Source organism: Ceratosolen solmsi, unplaced genomic scaffold (assembly GCF_000503995.2).
Source record: "Ceratosolen solmsi marchali unplaced genomic scaffold, CerSol_1.0 scaffold28, whole genome shotgun sequence".
NCBI lineage: Eukaryota > Metazoa > Arthropoda > Insecta > Hymenoptera > Agaonidae > Ceratosolen > Ceratosolen solmsi.
Genome location: NW_011948429.1, coordinates 181,206 through 200,965, shown reverse-complemented (window position 1 = coordinate 200,965; position 19,760 = coordinate 181,206). Strand labels below are relative to the sequence as shown.

Sequence of the window (19,760 nt, the reverse complement as noted above, 5' to 3'; positions counted from 1 at the left end):
TTTAATAATATGAAAAACAATCTTACCAAATATTATTTTAACATTGTAATATTCTATTTGGTTCTCACAATATTTTCATTGAACTATTGCAATTCGTTTAAATTCCTTTTAAACTGTAGTATCATTGTAGTATTATTAGATACTAGAAATGCATATTATAAAAACGTCCACGTGTAGTAAAACATGCAGTGGTAAGAAAACAACTTTTTAGAGAAATTATTAAGTAACTGATAAATAATAAAAATTCTGTATCACATACAGTAGTTATTAAAGTTTTCCGTCGCACTTCCCAAGTGAAAAGAATATTAAAAAGCAAAGAACAGAAAAGAACATTAATTTACAATATCTCAGTTCCCTTTAACTTAGCATATCAGGTCTATAAATCTATATTATTAATTTTATTTTTCGCTGCTCAAACTCTAAACGAACAAATACTCAAAATTAATAATTTTTCTCGCCAACTTTTATCTAGAGAAATAATTCCTAATAACTTCACTATCAATCAATATCATCAATATTTATTAAATTTTTTATCTATTATTTTTACCTATTATCGTGTTAAATGTCGTGTTGTTGTGTTGTTAAGATACTAAATATGAAAAGAATAATTGTAAAAAGTAGGAATAAGAAATAATTAAAAATAATACTGCCTGTTTTCGTCAACAACATAAAAAACATAATGGCTTAAACGCCTCTGAGAATTCAAAAGTTACAAAACAGAATTTCGCGATAAAGCGCCATGGTATAACAAAGCACTAAGAAATTGGAACGCGAGCTAATCAAGACAAAATCCACGAAATTTATGAAATTAGCTGAGTGGCACTGAAGGACAAAATAACGAGAAACTAGAGAAAAACGAAGTGAAGGTATTTTTTGCTTTACCTTTTGCTCTCTTATCGTGAGATCCACGACTTTTGGGGCAAGTTTTACAAGAAATTTTTATTCACAAACGCAATCGATTAATAAGCCTTATTGATTTCATTTTCATTAATATTTTTCTCTTATTGGATGCTTATATTTTTTTTTTTTATTTTTTTTTTTTTTTTTCCCGAGTCAGAAATGAATAGTTAAACAGACAGCGCCTATTGCCGGAAATAAACTTTGCTAAAACATATAGATATACCGACAATACTTATAGTGTTGTTAATTGATTTCTTTTTCTCGAAATGCAAAACAATGCAACTCGCGTGGTTTTGACAATTTTAACAATGAGAATATAAAATGAAATTATCGCTAAAGTAGAATTTTTAATATATGCTTGGATAACGTTCGTTTATACGATACTTGTAATTTAACGTTTTACATAAATTATAATTAATTATTACCGAATGATTTGAAAAAAGAGGGAAATATTTGCTATAATAATATAGAACTGAAATATAAATTTAACAATATTTATTTGCATAAATTGAAACAAAATAAAAAGATATATATATATATATATATATTGGGAAATAGAAAGAACAAAAGTATTAAAAATAAACGAATTTTATTATTGTTTATATTTCATAATTCTAATAACTATATTTATATCCACTAAATATATAAAAAATAATTCGGCAAAATTTAATAATTTTTGAATGTTTATTATATAGATATCATAATACATGAAAGGTAAAAAAAGAATATTGAACTAACAAATTTATTTATCGGTATTAAACAGGTAAAAAAAAATCTTGTCAATATAAAATAAAATATATATTCGTAAAATGGAAAAGAAAGATTTATAATAATAATAATAATGATAATAAGCGAATGTAGATTAAATATTAAATACAATCCTATATTTAATGTCAATAATACAATTATAAATTTTTTATCTTAACTGTTTTCAACGAATACAAATAATTATTTGTATTAATTCCTTGAAGTTATCGATTTTTTTTCTTTGAAATTTTTTTTTTTTTTTTTTTTTTTTTTTTTTTCATCGCAAAATAAGAAATACATTTATTATATTTGGCCTTTGCAATATAAAAATTAATGATAAACAGGTACATTAAAAACAACATAATGATTATTTATTTCAAAAGACTTTAATGCATTATTAAAACATAATATGTTCATAAAAATTTAAGTTAAATAATATGATAATAAATAATTTTCAATAATAAAGGGTTAAATAAAGAATAAATATTAACAGTGTAAAGCATTATTCAACAGTCGTACAATTTTATTTCATATTATTAAAATTACTTCTGAATTTTATAATATAATGAATAATTGAAGTAAAATAAATTTCTATGTATCATGTATTATTCACACTTGCATTTTTACATTTTATACGTGATGTACCAATAAAAGTACGTTCTATATAAAACCTAATGAACGAGCAAATAAAAATACAAAGTGTTAGAAAACCTTCATTCGTTAGCCTCGTAAAAAGTTTGCTGTCACGAGAGAGATAGAGAAGCATAGCGAGGGAGTTGTTACTATTATATGACATAAAGGTAGGTGCGGAATGACATTTATACTTATTGCCTAATTCTACATTTAATCTTAATGTATTTAGTTTCAGATAAATCATAATTATTTTTCGCTAGAATGATTAATTGAATGATGTCGACTCAATTATTATGATCAATTCGAAAAATTTTACGTTTACACTTGCCGTTAAAATTTTTACAAGATGTCCATATTTTACATATAGTCATTAAAATACTTATTGCTTCAAATGATATTTTTAATACGCACTTAACAATTTAATTTTCACTTATAAAATGGAAGCCAAATGTTAAAATAATTAAAATGGCATATATTTATACGATGCACATTCCAATTACATTTAGTATCAAATGAACAATAATATTTTGCTTCAACATACATTTTTTATAACAAACTAATAGCACAGGGTACTACTTATATAATAAAAACACTTCCAAAGACTAGAATTTTTTAAAAAAACAATATTGATAATTAAAATAGAATTATTAAAACTTTTTGATTTTTTAAATTTCCTAATAATATAATAAACGAAGACACTAATGTATTTTTACATTGTATGCGCATTAGACATTGTAAAAAAAAGTACGTTATGCGTATGGATTATCATTAGTGCATCACTTGGCACTTGAACAATATATATATACATTAAAATCTCGTATCTTCGACAATCGTCGATTATTGTTTTATTATAAATACAATATACGTAATGTACATAACATTTACAATCGATTGTTACAACAAAGTCTTAACTACTTTTACTGCTTACCAAAGTGTTTACGTAAAAGAAATTTAAAAAATGTTTCTATTAACAATCGTTAATAAGTACTTGAAAACTTTTATAATATTAAATTTATATTTATATCATTACGTTGATACATTAATTAAATATAAAAGAATTTAAATGGGAAAAAAAAAAAAAAAAAAAAAAAAAAAAGAGAGAAAAGAAAAAACATACAGACAATGTAAATAGGATCTTTTCGGCAATATTTTTCAGGCTATCCAACAGTTACGTAAATAATATTTCATTTTGATTTTGCTTCGTTATAAGCAATAATCTGTAGTGGTTTTGAGAGATTTTGAAAAAAAGTATTAAAAAGTGAATTTGCATTTATCAAAATATAGAATTATCTTATTGGCTGGTTGATATACATATATAGTTGAGTCGTATCAAACTCTACAAATATTTTATCAACTAATTAAAACATATTTTGACAGTTTTAAACCTCTTAAATACATTGGCTGATTTTATTATTTTAACGCGTTATTATCACGTAATTTATCGGTGAATCGCAATCTCTCTCCCAACATCTTCAATATCTATTCATTCAATTCAATTTTAATCAAGTTTAATCGAGATAAATTAGAAGAGCGAGTATACCGAACGTTAATTTTCTACAAATAATATTTTGAATGCACTAAAGACCAACGGTCGTTCAATATTACAAGTGCTCTATTCCATTTAATTTCTTATTATACGTGCTCCACTTTAATTTTTTTGCCTTTACACGATTAATTTTTAATTTTAGTTAACAACTTTGATGATATGACATACAACCGTTTAAAACCGCGATCGTTTAATCAAATCCTTTATCAAAGCATTTCAAATTTCTGAGATCAATTGGTCAAAGCTTTTAATTCGTCTTCTATTCAACTAATATAAATTTAAACTAGATAATTAAAGCCGATAAATGTTCCAATGACTAGATATCATATCGACTAGAATCCTTACGCTTAAATTTCTGCTTACTTCCTTTAACATTGTTCTCAGACAAATTCAAATTGCACTTTACATCTCACACAAAAATGCTACTATGAAAATAAGGTAAGCATTTTAAATTTATTGAATTACAAGACATATTTCTTATTTCGCTAATAATTAATTACTATAAGTTTTTTTGCTACTAGTGTCGATAGCAAAAAACCATCGCACTACAATTACATCATCATCGAATACCATGGAGTATTATTATATCACGCCTCCCTTATCTGCTGCTGCGTATGTGCATGGTACAATTGCTCTTCAGTGATTTCTGTCTTGAAAAGTTCTTGTATTTACCGTCAATGGTAACAAAGAATCTCAAATTCCAACATATTTTGAAAGTAGAAGTAGAATATTGCATAAAGACAGATATCGTGTGCAATTTCATACGATGATGTATGTAAAATTTTGTTCTTTTATTAATCTCCTTTAATTGCGTTTAAACCATTTCCTACGACGAGCTGATCCACAGGAAAATCTAATATGACAGTAGCATGAAATGCCATGTTTGCTGAAGCTATCACATACTCGCATAAAGAGAACCAACTAAATGCTGTTAAAATATTAAATTATGTATTAGTATATTAGTCTCAATGTTATATTTCACAGTAACTATTATATTAATCGTAGTAAAAAATTATGTCAATTACTTATGAAGGTAAAATGCAAGTTCAAAATTTTATGTGATAAATAAAATAGAAAGTAGCTTAGTGCATTAAGAGTTTCGAACACATTGTAGAGTTTATAACGACATTTAAATTTTCTCATACGAATTAGTTAAAAATTGCTTTGTTCTAATGTTTTCTAATCAATCATAAAATTTATCGTACAAATTATTAGCTATACGATAAAAAATTTAGCTAGAACTGCATGGAAGAGTTACACACTGAATTAATAATAGTATTAGCAACAGTCATGATGAGATGTTCTTACCCAGATCGTGGCACAATAATCGATGCTTCAAGAAGAAAATTATAAGGCCCACGGTGCTAACCATGCTTGTTGCAAAAAGGATTTGTTTGTACTGCAGACTTTGTGCATTTGGGGTAATTAAGCGACCTAATCTTACAGCTATCAGCATGTGTGTGAGAGAACTTATCATGAAAACTATAAAGGTTTTCTCGTGCACAGCTATCAAGAAAAGGTACACAGATTAAAACATTTGAATTTATCCTTCTGCCTAATTTGCTTAATATTGCGATAGATAAAGCATTGGCTCTTCGCTTAGCATGAGCAATCGATAGTTTCTTACTTATTTTTATACAATTTCAAATATATTTTTTATTTTCTCCTTAGATTAATACATACACAGATTTACAAATAAAGCACAAATTCTTTAATAAAACTATAAAACTGTTGGAGATTTTTAAAAGGCATTTTATTGTAGCTCTTAATCAAATTTGCGTTTTAATTTAATTTAATATCAATAAATGTTAATTAGTATTTATTGCAACTTGCCATAATTTTCTTTATTAGAAATATAGGTGACGCCGCATAGAGCAGCGACTTCTGAAATATTCAACCAGTAACAAAGATTCAAAAGCCTGGATCCTTGTAATCTTTTACGCACGTTCTCAATGGTCTTGAGAATTTTATGATAAAATGAATAATAAACACTGGCTATTAGTAGACGTGGTCCAATATGAAGAGCAATGCTCACGCGCCACAAGTATCTTTGAGGCGATACCCCAGTAATAGCTGATATCGAAGGAAGAACATTATATACCTAGAGAAGTTATAAACAATATTTACCAAATTGCACGTGCAATTACATTAATGTAATTGGAGAATATCAATTAATGATTTGAATTTCAGCGTGTCGGGTATTTAAAATATTTGTTATTGCACTGATATTCGTCTAAGTAAGCGAGAAACATATATTTCAAATATTCAATTGCCATTAAATTACATACAATTTCATTTTAAAATCTAAATTGCCATCGCCAATGTTTATACATGAAAATTTCTTACCCTACAGTGCGTTTCATGGATGTCATCTTGTTGATATATGTAGGCTGTGACAAAACAAAATAACAAAGTAGTGAGTGGTATGGAAACCGTGACTATACACAATTTTCGAAAAGGTACCACCAAATATATGGAACTCTTGCTGCCTACGACATTATTAACCTCCATGCTCTATATGTCTTACTTAAGTCGATTGATCACACAGGAACTTAAATTATCACCCAGTATGATAAATACAAAACCATGATTGGTTTTTTAAATCGTAAGTCTTATATCCATCGCTTCCATCTTTTAATATTAGTCACTCAAATGGCTGGCATCTTTGTTTACAAGAATATATACCTGAAAAAGCAACGGCACCGCTATCATTAATACTCTGCAATGCAGACATTATAAATTATATGGTATTAAAGAATTTTAAATAACAAGCAAGTAACAACCTAATAATGAAACAAACAATACCCTACGCTGCATCGGGCTACAGTCAACTGCAATTTAACATACAGAATCTCAATTTACGAATTGTTTGGAATAATTTATAAAAGCTTGTTACCAAGCTGAATCATTCGTTACACGCATTTAACATCTTTATTACTCTCATTACACTCGAACGAATTATTACACTTTATCGGTTATGAATTAAAAACATTAACGTGAAAGGCTAAAAAATCGATCTACGTTCAAGCCAATTCGTACAAAATTGATTTCTGCGCCAACCCAAATGAGCTATTAAAATACCATTTAGGCTACTAAACTATAAAAGCTAATAATATAAGCTCGAATAAAATCCAATAAAATCCAATCAAATCATGCGAAATCGTATCGATTACATCACGAAAGCATTAATACAATTATTACAAAACCAGTGAAACGCTTCAAATGCTTTTGCATCGAGTCCCAAGCAATGCATACGTAAAATAAAAGATGCAGCGGGAATGATAATGAATGGACGTTTGAATGAAAAAAAAAAAAAAAATTGACACTAGTAGTACGCAATGCCGAGGTGATGCGGCATTCCCACGCAAGAGTGCGAATCATTTTCCGATCGAAGATTCGTTGGTTGTCGCGCGCCATTCCTAGGGAGGTCTTGCACAAAAGGTCAATGCCGCGGCATTAATTTTTTTATATCACATAATATGGAATTTGTTAAAATGCCCACGACGTCCCGCCACATCGCGTACGTTAAAGAAAACTTTTCTTACTTGTGAGACGAGGATGGAGCGAGCACTTTCGAATAGTCCTCCACCTCCACATCGAAATTCGATATTATAGAAAACGAAAACTGTATCCCTCTACGACCTCCTCTCTTTCACTCTTTTTCCCATTTCGTGCGACATCTGTGCGAATATTTCCCAGAGAAAGACCTAAGTGCGGATCATCGTTGGAGTACGCGCACTTCGTGCTCCGCGGAGGAGACGATTTATAAGGTTATGTTGCTGTTGGCACTGTTTAGTGTAGTGAGCGCTACTCATTACTATTTTCGTACTACCTCTAGGGGAGATATTTTTATTTTTCATTAGCGTTATTTGATTATAACATTTAATTTGACGTAAGTTCGATAATAAGCGAACCATCCATCGTCATTTAAATCACGCACTAAAGGTTAATTAGGATGCAGTAGGAGCCGGATCCGAGACTAAGCCAGTAATCGCCTTTTAGCAAACAATTTCTTTATCACTAATTTATCTTTTCCTTCTTTTTTTTTTTTTATTCGATACAAATAGAGCACAGATTTATTATGAATTGGTATTGAACTAGTGTGCGTAAATTTCATCAACGACTCGCATTCGTCAGCCTGTAATTTTATTCAACATTATTGACATAAAAATATCGGCACCCGTGACCCGTTATTTATTACCATTTGCGCTACGATATTGTGCGGCAATTAACGTATTATTCAAGTGCTTTATCTACATATTAAAGCTTTTTTGTAAAGGTCGACGAAAATTGTGCAAACACGAGGAACGATGTCAATGTCGCGCATACATGTCGACTTTTTCAATTTTTTTCAATTCGTCAAATGCCGTCTTACGACACGTGAATCAAGGCTCGCGAGCGTCGTCTCCCAAGCGAATGCGCACACTTTTTATAAATTCCGTTTACAAAGATAAGGTTAAGTTACATTGCCATCGAATTTGATCTCCTCCTCCTCTTCCTCCTCGCCGTCGCCATCGCCCTCACCCTCACCCTCTCCTACGCCGACAAAACAAAACTGCGTTTCAGTCATCGATTTCGAATCCGTAATAAAGCGCCCGAGAATTCTCTAGGTTAACGCAAAAACATAATGCAGGCACGCAACCAATTGATAAGTGCGCGAGCGCGCGCACGCACGTACACGCGCACGCAGCTACAAATACAAGACATTTCGCCGCTTCGCGAACAGGACCGCTTACGTGCGTACGAGAGATGCAAATTAGCTTTCGATATTCAAATTTTGATATTATTGGCGCTGTGACGCCCCGGCCTTATCCTTATGAATGTCAAGCCGGACTCGCACGAGAGCGTCACACGAGCTTTGCAACTGGAAAAGGGTTTGTTTTGAACTCGTGTCAAAATAGAGCCAAACTGCCCGAGAACTCCGAGCCTTTGCGACATACCTGGAATAGACGTAAAAAAAGGGTAAAAAAGAAGAGTCCGTTGCAGCCTTGAACTCGAGCGAGCAGCAGGACATGTGGATGGACGAATGTGGATAAACAAACTAGGGAGCCAACCTCGTGAAAAGTAGCCTCGTTCGAAAGAAATTTTATTTACAGTCATTAAAAAGAGAGGATAAAAAATGGTGGTACTCTGAGGCTATAGAGCGAGAGAGGGGGAGAGGGAGAGAGGGAGAGAGAGAGAGAGAGAGAATTGCCTAGGCCATAAAGTATTTTAAGGGCGCCAAGGCTAAAGCTTCGACCGCCAGCGGCGGCGATGAGGTGGTTGCGGGCGACGGGGGCGCGGGAGGGGAATGTGCGACTGGGGGGGGGGTGGTTTAAGGTAAGGATAAAGGCATACGAGTGCGTCACTCGAGAGGCTCTCAAGGTGGCATTGTTTTCGACAACCTGTTGCTGTGGATGCTGCACCGCAGGAGCAGCGGGCGTTTTCATCATGGCCGACCGACCGATTTACCTGTGGCGGCGCGTCGACCCTAACCCCGTCCCTCCCGCTACTCTGCCCCGGCGGCGCTCATTATTCCGCGTGCCTCATCGTAACTCTGCGTTTATTTCATTCAGAATTAGACATCGCGAATTCTCTTGGGCCGCCAATTTTTTCCAAACCCCTCACAACTTAGTCCCTTTGTTCGTTCGCACTTTGCGCGGCCGCGATCTACTCGGATCGGTGCTCCTCTCGCACTACGCATCCGAATAATCTGGTCGGTCGGGCCCTTCCGGTCTCCTCTTTTTAAACCTCTCTCTCCCTCTCCCTCACCACGTCTATCTGTCCCTCTCACTCTGTGTATATCCATCTCTATCTGACGCTCTTTATCTCGCGAGCACCGGCAGAACCTTTACCTTTCTCCGACCTCTCTCCCTCCCTCTCCCACCGTCTCGTTCTCTTTCTCTCGCTCACTCTCTCTCTCTCTCTCTCTCTCTCTCTCTCTCCCTCCGTGGCAGTCCGTGGTGTGCCGCTCGCCGCCAGTCTCTCTCCCCTCGTCGACCCCAACGAACCTGTTGTCCGGGCAGCCTCGCGCTCCTGCGGCATAATACACGTTTCGCAGTCTGCGTCTCCGTATACGCATGCACGCGCGTCCGCTTCGTTCTCTCTCTCTCTCTCTCTCTCTCTCTTACACGTACTCACACGCGGCTGTTCCTCTTTCACTCCCTCGCCCCGTCTCACTCTCCCTGATTCTCGGTCATCCTCGTGCGGTAGGCAGGTGTGCGCGCATCTGCGCCAACACCGCGAGACGAGAATCGGCATAGGCCACGGGTTGTAATCCTCCTGGATAAGCTCCTGGTGCCGCCCGCCTCCCTACATGTATTGTGCGCGTGTGCTTCAGCCTGTTGGATCTGTTGTGTGTCGTTTCAATCGCGCCTCGCTATGAGCGCCGGACGGGACTGTTCAGAGTCCAGGTTCATCCCGCAGGCAATGCAATGGTGGCGAATTTAGGAGAGGAGGAGGCTTTACGCGGAGCCGAGGAAGGACCTGGAGAGGGCGAGGTAAGTTGTCAGAAGTGAAGCACGAGGAGTTTCAAAGAGTTTGATGGAGGAATGAGCTAACTCGTGGCTCCTTTGCTGGCATTTATTTTGTGTACAGTTAGGTCGGATGTGAGATAGAGAATTGGGGCGAGTCGTCGATGCTCGTCTCCTTCGATTATCCGTCGGGGACGAAGCTTAATAAGTGAAAGTAACGGGTTATGGAACTTAGGGACTGGAAATTAGGGTAAGAATTCAGGGGAATCTTAACCGTGGCTTTATTCGCCTGGAATCTTCTATATTTTTTATCGGCACGCAAACGATTTAGCTGCAATGCCGTTTCTGCAACGATTAAATGATCGTAATGCGATCTTGGCCCACTTGTCGCCCTTATTCTTTCATACGATGTATATAAAGGTAACGTTATTTAGAGTGACACACGGAGAGAGAGAGAGAGAGAGAGAGAGAGAGAGAGAGAACGAAGCGGGATCGTTCGAGCAAATTTAAAGAAAAGAGAAGAAATGAAATAAATCGCCGAGAATGCCGATAAAGTGCCAGCAGCGTTATGGTGTGGAAAGAAGCTTGACATTGGGAATAAAAGATGCATGTTTGTAAACAATGTTATGATTAATAAATGTTCGAGGAATAAAATGAGATAAGCGGAAAGTCTTGTAGAATATTTGTTTGCATTTTAATCGAAAGTTGTCGCACTAATAGATAAGTAATCACTGCTAATAAATGTGCCTCTGGTAGGTTTAGGATACTAGGCATTGTGATGTCTGGATATTGTGATAGACGAAGGATATAAAGAGCGACAATAAGAGAAATAATTTTCATTTCTCACGGAAGCGATTCTTACGAAAAATTGTCTTATTTTTAACTTGTCCAACGTTCATCCGGCAATAAGAATTACTGCCTTGTAATAGAATACAATCCATTCATTGCGGCTAAAGATGAAAAAAAAAAAAAAAAAAAAAATGTAAATAGACAATGGCGAGCCATCTATTTAGGATTTCGTAATATCTCAATCGTTGGTCGATCTATAATTTATTTATTGCCGAATAATCGTACAGTTTTTCCTTGGTTCTCTTTCTTCTGTTTTACTCTTTTTTTTTATCCCCTTCCCCCTCTCATATATATTTAATTATATATATAATAATTTACGCTGTTTAAAAAATGAACTCGCGAAATATAATATAAAAGGCCATTTCGCAATGCTCTGCGGAATTTAAAAGTACATTATTCCGGTGTCCTCGTGGGCGCCAATTTGAAAAACCAGCGGCATTTTTCTCTCGGAAGAAATATTTCGATATTTTATTATCGTAAAACTTGAAAATTACGTCAATGCCATTCTTCGACAGCCTAATAATACCAACAGGCGATAGTAGTATTTATTTTGAAAAACGAAGTGTCACGTAGATTATTTTCACCGTAGCCTCCCCCCCCCTCCCCTCCCCCCTGCCCCCACAGTCGCTATCCATACGCAATGCACAAATACAATATTTCAAATAAGATAGATTTTTATGAGAAATTTTTGTGAGAAATCGAGCGATCGAAAAAAAGGCAAGAAGACGAAGAACAAGAGGAAGAAGCAGATGATAAAGAAGAAGAAGAAGAAGAAGAAGAAGAAGAAGAAGAAGAAGAAAGTCAACGACAACCGTGGGACATTCCGGGTTTACGTATAAACAAACAGGGCGATTCAAAAGTTTGAAAAGCGCGTTGATTCACCTTGAGACTCCAAACGAGCCATTAAAAGGCTCGAATATCATAAAACAACTCTGGTCCTATACCGATCCACATAGATCCGCAGGCTCCTCCGAGGGCTATTTATTTATTAGTTTGAAGTGAGGCGGGTGCCGACATTGTCGACGGAGTAAAATTAATGGAGACAAAATTAACGGGTGTAGGACGTCAGGATTCGATCGCACGCCACTCCTCATTGTTTACAAAGTACCGAGTGGTTGTTTTATCGTAGGGCTGCGTAGACTCTGCGGAGAGAAACACGCTGCTACTCCTCTCGGTCGATGGTAATTTCGCTCCGGCGAAGGACATCCTCCGCGTACATACGTGTACACACGTACGTGCGGAAGATCGCGACGTATCGGATCCCAGGTTAATCATCCGACAATCACGGGGCTGCGACTGTGTGTAGCGGCTGGTGGCATCGGCCCCCCGAGCAACCGATGAATATTCAAAGCCGCGCGTAGCAGCGAGCAAACAGAGCGAGCGAGACGGATGGAGTGACTAACTCACACAATCTCTCTCTCTCTCTCTCTCTCTCTCTCTGTGCGCGCGTGCGTGTGTGCTATGAAGCGCGTGTAACATCGCGACGAGCTACGTGATTAACCTGACAAAAATGCGGCGCGTGACAGAATGTCTAAGGAGCGAGTACCGGGAGATCCAGAGCTCCGGTCCCTCGCGATTATTCTTCATTCCCGATCTCCAGCCGGTTTCCTTCTACTAACCTCACGCACTCGCACACACGCCTCTGTCCGTGTAATCTCGTGCTTTGGCTATTTTATCGTCTCTACCGTTCGTCCCGTTGGCTGGTCCCTGCCCGAATGCTTTGTTGCCTCGACCTTTTTGTAGGAAGCGAGAGGCTATCCGATCATTTTTGCGAGCCTCTCTTCGTTATTTGCATTCGTAGTTCCTATATGCCCTGACTGCGCGCAAATGCTCCATCGAAGATGCATTAGGAAGTCTTAGGAAGCTTTTACGCGATCGCGCGAAAATCATTTGCCAGTGATTGGCCGATTTTCTTCTTTCCTTCTTTTCTTCTTTTACAGCATCTTTTTCATTGATTGTACAAGGACGTGTGTAATGTGCTAATATTGTTTTTAATAATTAATTTCTTTATGTATAGTAATGTTTGAGGCATAAAATCAGGAATTTTAATACGAATATGAAGATTGTAATAGGAACCCGTGACTTGCCTCTGGTACAAAGTATTGGATAAACGACTTGTGGTTTGTTTAATCAAATTAATCTTTTAAGCAGTTTGCTTAATTATGACATTAATTATTCGAGAAAGCTTGGTGGATGGGGGGGGGAGGATATACATGCAATTAAATACGAAATAAAAAAGATAAAAAATTTCCTCTCGTAATCATCGATAAAATTGTAAATAATCAAATGCTGAAATTAATTAATTCTATGAGCAAGACTTTATCTGAAAAATAGTAAAATCAAAGAGGCTTTAAATGTAACGAATAACGGTTCATCGCCACTAATTTACGTTAAATTAGAAAGATTTTTATATTCTCTCTCTCTCTCTATCTCGTTTCTCTTCTTCTTCTTCTGCTTGCTGCAATGACACAAAATATTGTTAATACTAGTTGCTCATAATCATCATCATTATATATAATATAGAATACGTTTATGTATATGATTTTCCAAATTTATCCTAAAATGAAATGATATATTATTTAATTCTTTAAGAAATTTAATAAAGTGTGTAAAAAGAAATGATAATATCGTTGTTAGAGTTGAAGATTAACAATGGTCATTCTGTTTATGAAAATTTACGTGTGACTTGGTTAATTTTCATGGCTATAATGCACATTTCATATATTTTAATAAAAAAAAAAAAAAAAAAAAAAAAAAAAAAAAAAAAAAAAAAAAAAAAAACAAGGATTAACGAGTATTTTCTAAGATAAGTAAAATTTATAAAATTTACGATACCGAAAGTTCTAAATTTATTGAAGTTCAAATTGAAATCTAGTATCGTCTGTATCCATAAATTTTCTCTTCGGTTTGGCGAAGGCACTTATTTTAACTTAAAATATGTGTTTTACTCAGAAGAAGATTAAACATATCGAATATTTTCTAACTGATGACTTAAATATTGAAATAATTTATTTGACATTAAAGTTTGATTGAAATGCGCTCCAATACATTAATTTATACGTGAATAAAATTTTTCAGACTAAATGAAATACTTTTCATTCTTCAGGCTTACAGTATACATTAATATTATTTCATAACAACATTATAAATTATAAAATGTGGCTTCCACGAATTAAATAATATTTTATCAATAATTTTAACTTTTTTTTTGTTCATGATAATATAAATAATTGTCCGACATCACGTACTAATTGACTTTGAAAGGATTATTAAATTTGAATACATTGTTATTGTAATTTACAACAACAAAAATTCTGTCTCTTTTATAACGGAAGATCATGAAAGAAATCTTGTTTCTTATTATATGTTCAATATGTTCAACTATTACATTTACTTGATATTTATAAATAAATAATGATACTATTATTAGAGATTGCAGTGTTCTCCAATATCTCGTAATATTAAAATCATTAATTTGGATAAAAGTGAAACAAAATTGTTTTATTTACAAATAAATTAATCCATATTCTTCAATAAATCCATATTTCTCGGAATTAAGAAACATTTTATATTTAAATCATTTGATGAATATTTAATAGATTTTTGTGAACCTTGACGTTTGTGAATTTTACAAATTGTCTTTTCAATTAGTTTAATTTCTTATTTATCCTTCAGTTTTACGTGATCGTATCGCAACTATAAAATAACCTGAAATATTTAATTCATAAATTAATGTCATTATTGTCGTCGTATGATCGAACGATTTTATAATCAATTTCCATTACAGAATGCTTCGATTAATAAATAATAAAAAATTTTACAGAATCAAATATTATATGCTATATTTATATTTTCTAACTTGTTAATTCGAAACGTACACGTGAAGGCACGTATTATCACGCACACACACACACACACACACACACACACAGTTACGAGAAAAGATATACCATATTGCAACTTTAAAAATAATTAAATAAAGGTTTATTTTAGAACATGATCTACTGTTTCCCTCCCCCCCCCTTTTTTTTCTTTTTTTATTTAATTCAATCTTTTATGCGCATTAATTAAAAAAAAAAAGTTTAAATATATGTTAATAGCATTATATTAGTATAAGTCTTCTATAGAGATTAAATATCATGTGTTATTGTTAATTATAGTTCCATACGATACGATAAAAATGAATAGTTCTACTATTTGAAATATAATAAATATAATAAAATATTATACACAATGCAAGAATAATGTTAAATAAAGACTAATAATGTAATTAATAATAAAGTATGGCTTGTTGTTTGCGGCTTATTGTGTTATTTTACATGCATACGAGCTTCTACATCGTTTAAACTTTATCACAATTAGAAATTCATTAGTTTATAAAAAATCAATTATCGGTCTTAACATTACTTTCAATAAAATATGCAAACAATAATTGTGCAATTAATTAAATAATCAGCATGTGAAATAGCAGTACTATCTGAAATTACATCCATACTATGGATGGTTATGTGGTAATGCTTATCTAGTAGAACTTGATAGCAATACTTGGTATGACATTTTCTATAATTAAAAATACGATTAAGCTTTTTCATGCGTATTGTATGAATATCTAAAATGAAAATAAGTAACGTGCAATACCTCAGGATATTAATGCCCATTTGAAATTTGAATTAATCAATACATTGCTCATTCCTACTGAACCTATTAAAAATAATACAAGTTGTTAAAGATTTTGAAAAGTGGATATTTAATGGCATTTACAGTTAACACACAATTTTTCATTCTATTCCAACAATGTCAACGTTCAATTTCCAGAATACAAGACATATATAATCGATTAGGTTTACTAAGGCGTAAATAATTATAAGCTGTGTGAAGATATTTGTAAAATTTTGTAGAATTTTTTTTTTTTTTTTTAATGAACGACCGCGGCAATCAATATTACGAAAAATATTTTGAAAAAAATTTATTCATTGATTTATTTAAAATTAATGTAAACTACCTTCAAATATGTTACTATGCAAAGTCGTATAAATAAGTCATTAATTCACGAAGCAAAGACTAAAGACGAAAAAAAGATATATTTATTCGTATATTGTAATAGGTATAAGGGTTAAGGGTACAAAATATGCATTAACATTAGATGAAAACAGATGGGAAAGATTTGCGATGTCAAGACGCTTAACGGATGCGAAAATAAGCAGCATTATCAATTATCTCAGTCGACGAAATTTTTATGTACAATTATTTGGTGTGTATTTGGCCGATAAATGATGGTAACATCAATGCTTGATTATTTAGTAATTTTGCCTCGTTTTATTTTTCAAATAATTTCAAATAAATTATTTTATATTGATGTATTGAGTAAATACTTATAGATCAACATTGTTGATATATTGTCTCGTTAATCTATGGAATTATTCGATTGGACATAATGGCGAATAAAGGATTTCTCATGATTTATCTATACAAATAAAAGTAATTTATATAAAATAATTTATTTACATATAACAAAATCTTATGAATATATTGAGAATATTGTTGATTAATTTTCGCATACCATTATTAAATGAATGAAATACAATAGGTAGCTAAATACCATCAAAATCATTGATAAATTTGATTTTTCTTCTTCTTCTTCTTTTTTTCTTCTTTTGCTTTACACTGCAAAGATCTATATATCTTATATAATATCTGTATATAGCGTAAAATTATCTTCGCGTTAGAAGAAAAAAGAACCTTGTTGATAATTTGAAGGGTTTATTAAATAATTTAGATAAGTGATTAAAAAAAAAAAATTAATATAAATGTATTAGAATTTTGAACATAATCTCATCGATGTATTACTTATCCTTTCGGCAAATAACTTCATCCGAGTCTGTAGTAGATAACATTTGTTTTTTGTTTTTTTTTTTTTGTTTTTTTGTTTTTTTTGTTGTTGTTTGTTTTTTGTTTTTTATGAAATCAAGAATCATTACAGTATATGAGACTCGATGTATAAATTACAGATTTTTTTGCACGCAATAATCCAATTGCTAATTTTAAAGAGCATAAACGTTGTTCGAAGCAACTGTAATGATGTTGCTATCTATACCGGTAAAACAGGAATCTATGGCAATATATGGCTTCCTCTTGAAAGAGAAAATCGCTACTATTTATTTCGTAACCAAGAATAGTTGTTTTTACTATTGTTAAAGTTTTGGAAATTGGCATAAGCTGTTGTATTAACAATTTGCACATTAATATTCGAACAATTTCATCATATTTGCAGATTTGCCGTGACATTTAATCCATACAAATAGATTATATTTAGAATTAAAATTTCAGTCAACATTATATGTACATTTAAACGTACGACTAAAGAAGAAATGAAAAATAAAATTAACCTCGGGCAATTCTTCTCCGCTCTTTTTTCTCTCTATGCCCCGAACTCTCGTGTCTTCGTTGCACTCTGTTTTGTCACAACGCGCGCGCATACACACACAAACACACACAAACACACACAAACACACAAACACAGAGAGAGAGAGAGAGAGAGAGAGAGAGAGAGAGAGAGCGCGAGAGCAGTCGGATGATTCTCTTTCTCCTTCTCGAGAGGAGACACGACTGAATATAAAAGGCTTAACAGCACTCTCCCATCGCGGTCCACCGCGAAAGGCATCGCTCGACTTGCTTCGACTGTGTCTCCATACGTTCGCCTTGTTGCAAGCGTAGGTGGATTTCTCGCATTCCATTATGCCATGAATAATTCGGGAAAAGGTTATATACGCATACCTCTCGAAAATTATACCCGGCTTTATTATACGCCCTTTGTGTGTGCGCGCGCGCGGATGCACTCGACGACACAACCATCGCCGCTCTTTTACGTTTTTAAGCTGGTAGAAGGTGACGAGCGCTTCACGGCTCGTGGATCCTGCATTATCGATCGTCGCGACCTTTTTTCCTTCAATGCCGTATCCATTACCATAATCACCAGTGCTATTGGGGTGCTGTATTGTGTGACCCGGGATGACACGTTGCTCAAGCGCTCACAATCTTTGTCGAATATTTAAGAGTTTTGAGAATTCGGTGCTGCGCTCCCAACCATCATCGGGCATATTTTTATAATTGATTTATCATGCGAGGAAAGTACATCTGTTTCTCAACAATATGCTTTGGTAAATGAGTCACTTTACCGGGCAAATATACATCATCGATTATGCCAAGAGATATATAAAAAAAAAAAAACAGTTGCTTCATCATCGCATGCTTTACATTTACATTAATTATTAACATTTTCGACAGCTAATTAACATTACTAATAATTAATAGCTATTGCAATTTAAATGAACATTTCAATCTACGATATTTTATTATAAACTTGAGTATAATAAGAAAATAAATTACAAATTCCGATGATTATTGTTAAGAAAACTCATCTATCTAAATTTTATATGAGCACTCTTCCAAACAAACAATTGCTATTAATTGTTATTAATTGTACATTAAAATCATTTTTGTTTAATTTAACAGAATTTGGCATTACAGACGATATTTAAAGAGTAATACAGAGCTAATACGTGTTTTCTTATACTATAATGTTTACAATTTGCAGTTTATAATATAAAATGTAATTAAAAATTTTTGCTCTATTTACGGTGATGTTTATATAAACAGCTGAAACTTTATCTCATTAACACTATTCGGTAATACTATTTTTATTCTAGTCACTTGTCAACTTTTAACGCGGCATTCTAATCGTTAAAAATTTCATTCCATTTCGATTTTACAACGAATTTTATCGAATAGATTTGTTTATATTTAGCATTTTACATCGACATTTTACAGCAAGGATATATAAATTACCGCACTTATTAAATATACTGTACGATGTGATATTTCCTGCTTAAAATCCTACATTCTTAACGACAAGTATTTTTACTGTGTGACAAACCTATGGGAAACAAAAATTTCAAACTCTAGCATTAATTACTCGAGGCACGTAAGAGCAATATTTGACATAATTTTGTGGAGATTTAAGAGGAGAATTCCCAAACTACGATTTACGCGATACAAGATACGCGATTGGATTATATGATCATTTATTATATGAGCAATTTCAGATACCTTCGTAAGAAAACACGAACGCTTATTTATGAATTACGTCGCTCTTCCATTGCCATACTTTTAATCCCATTTAGCAATACGTTTCTCAATATCGAAGATTAAACATTCAATGTACAAGTGTTCGATATTATGAATTTTTGCAGGCGTTATCGTGCAAAATAAGGCGCTCGACTCGTAACTCGAGTCTATTATAAAGATCACCGGCATCATCCTCATTCATACATATTGCTTATCCGAAGCACATACCTTCAAGTTTTAATACTCACTCAATACTCAATAATCTAATACGTAATAATTTAATCGTGCGTCCGCGGTATGAGGGAGGCAGAGGGAACAACAACGAAGTACGTTGAAAAATTTTGGTAGCCTGTATCCGGAATATAAAGGATGATATTACGCGGCCTATTAGTTGGGATCGTTCACGAAATTATTAAAGTAAGCATTGGTCTTGCGAATTTGAGGTTAACGTACGGTATCCTTAACAATCATAAATCGGCTCATGCCGCCAGGCAGCTTGTTTCAGCTAC

At 33.4% G+C, this 19,760-nt stretch overlaps 1 protein-coding gene across 3 annotated transcripts in view; it reads right to left on the bottom strand.

Moving 5' to 3' along the window:
• Positions 1 to 4,431: 4,431 nt before the first annotated feature.
• LOC105363725 (post-GPI attachment to proteins factor 2-like) overlaps positions 4,432 to 19,760 on the bottom strand; it is a 15,828-nt gene continuing 499 nt past the window's right edge. Inside the window, exons 1-5 of one of the 3 annotated variants that reach the window (XM_011501476.1) lie at positions 7,372 to 7,690; positions 6,173 to 6,511; positions 5,660 to 5,927; positions 5,135 to 5,332; positions 4,432 to 4,754 (exon numbers count right to left, since the gene is read on the bottom strand). In XM_011501476.1, coding sequence (XP_011499778.1) covers positions 4,621 to 4,754; positions 5,135 to 5,332; positions 5,660 to 5,927; positions 6,173 to 6,337 — 765 coding nt within the window. In that variant the 5' untranslated portion in view covers positions 6,338 to 6,511; positions 7,372 to 7,690 and the 3' untranslated portion in view covers positions 4,432 to 4,620. Of the gene's footprint in view, positions 4,755 to 5,134; positions 5,333 to 5,659; positions 5,928 to 6,172; positions 6,512 to 6,609; positions 6,766 to 7,371; positions 7,691 to 19,760 lie in introns of those variants that run through there. The other 2 variants (XM_011501477.1, XM_011501478.1) reach the window with 2 other exon arrangements.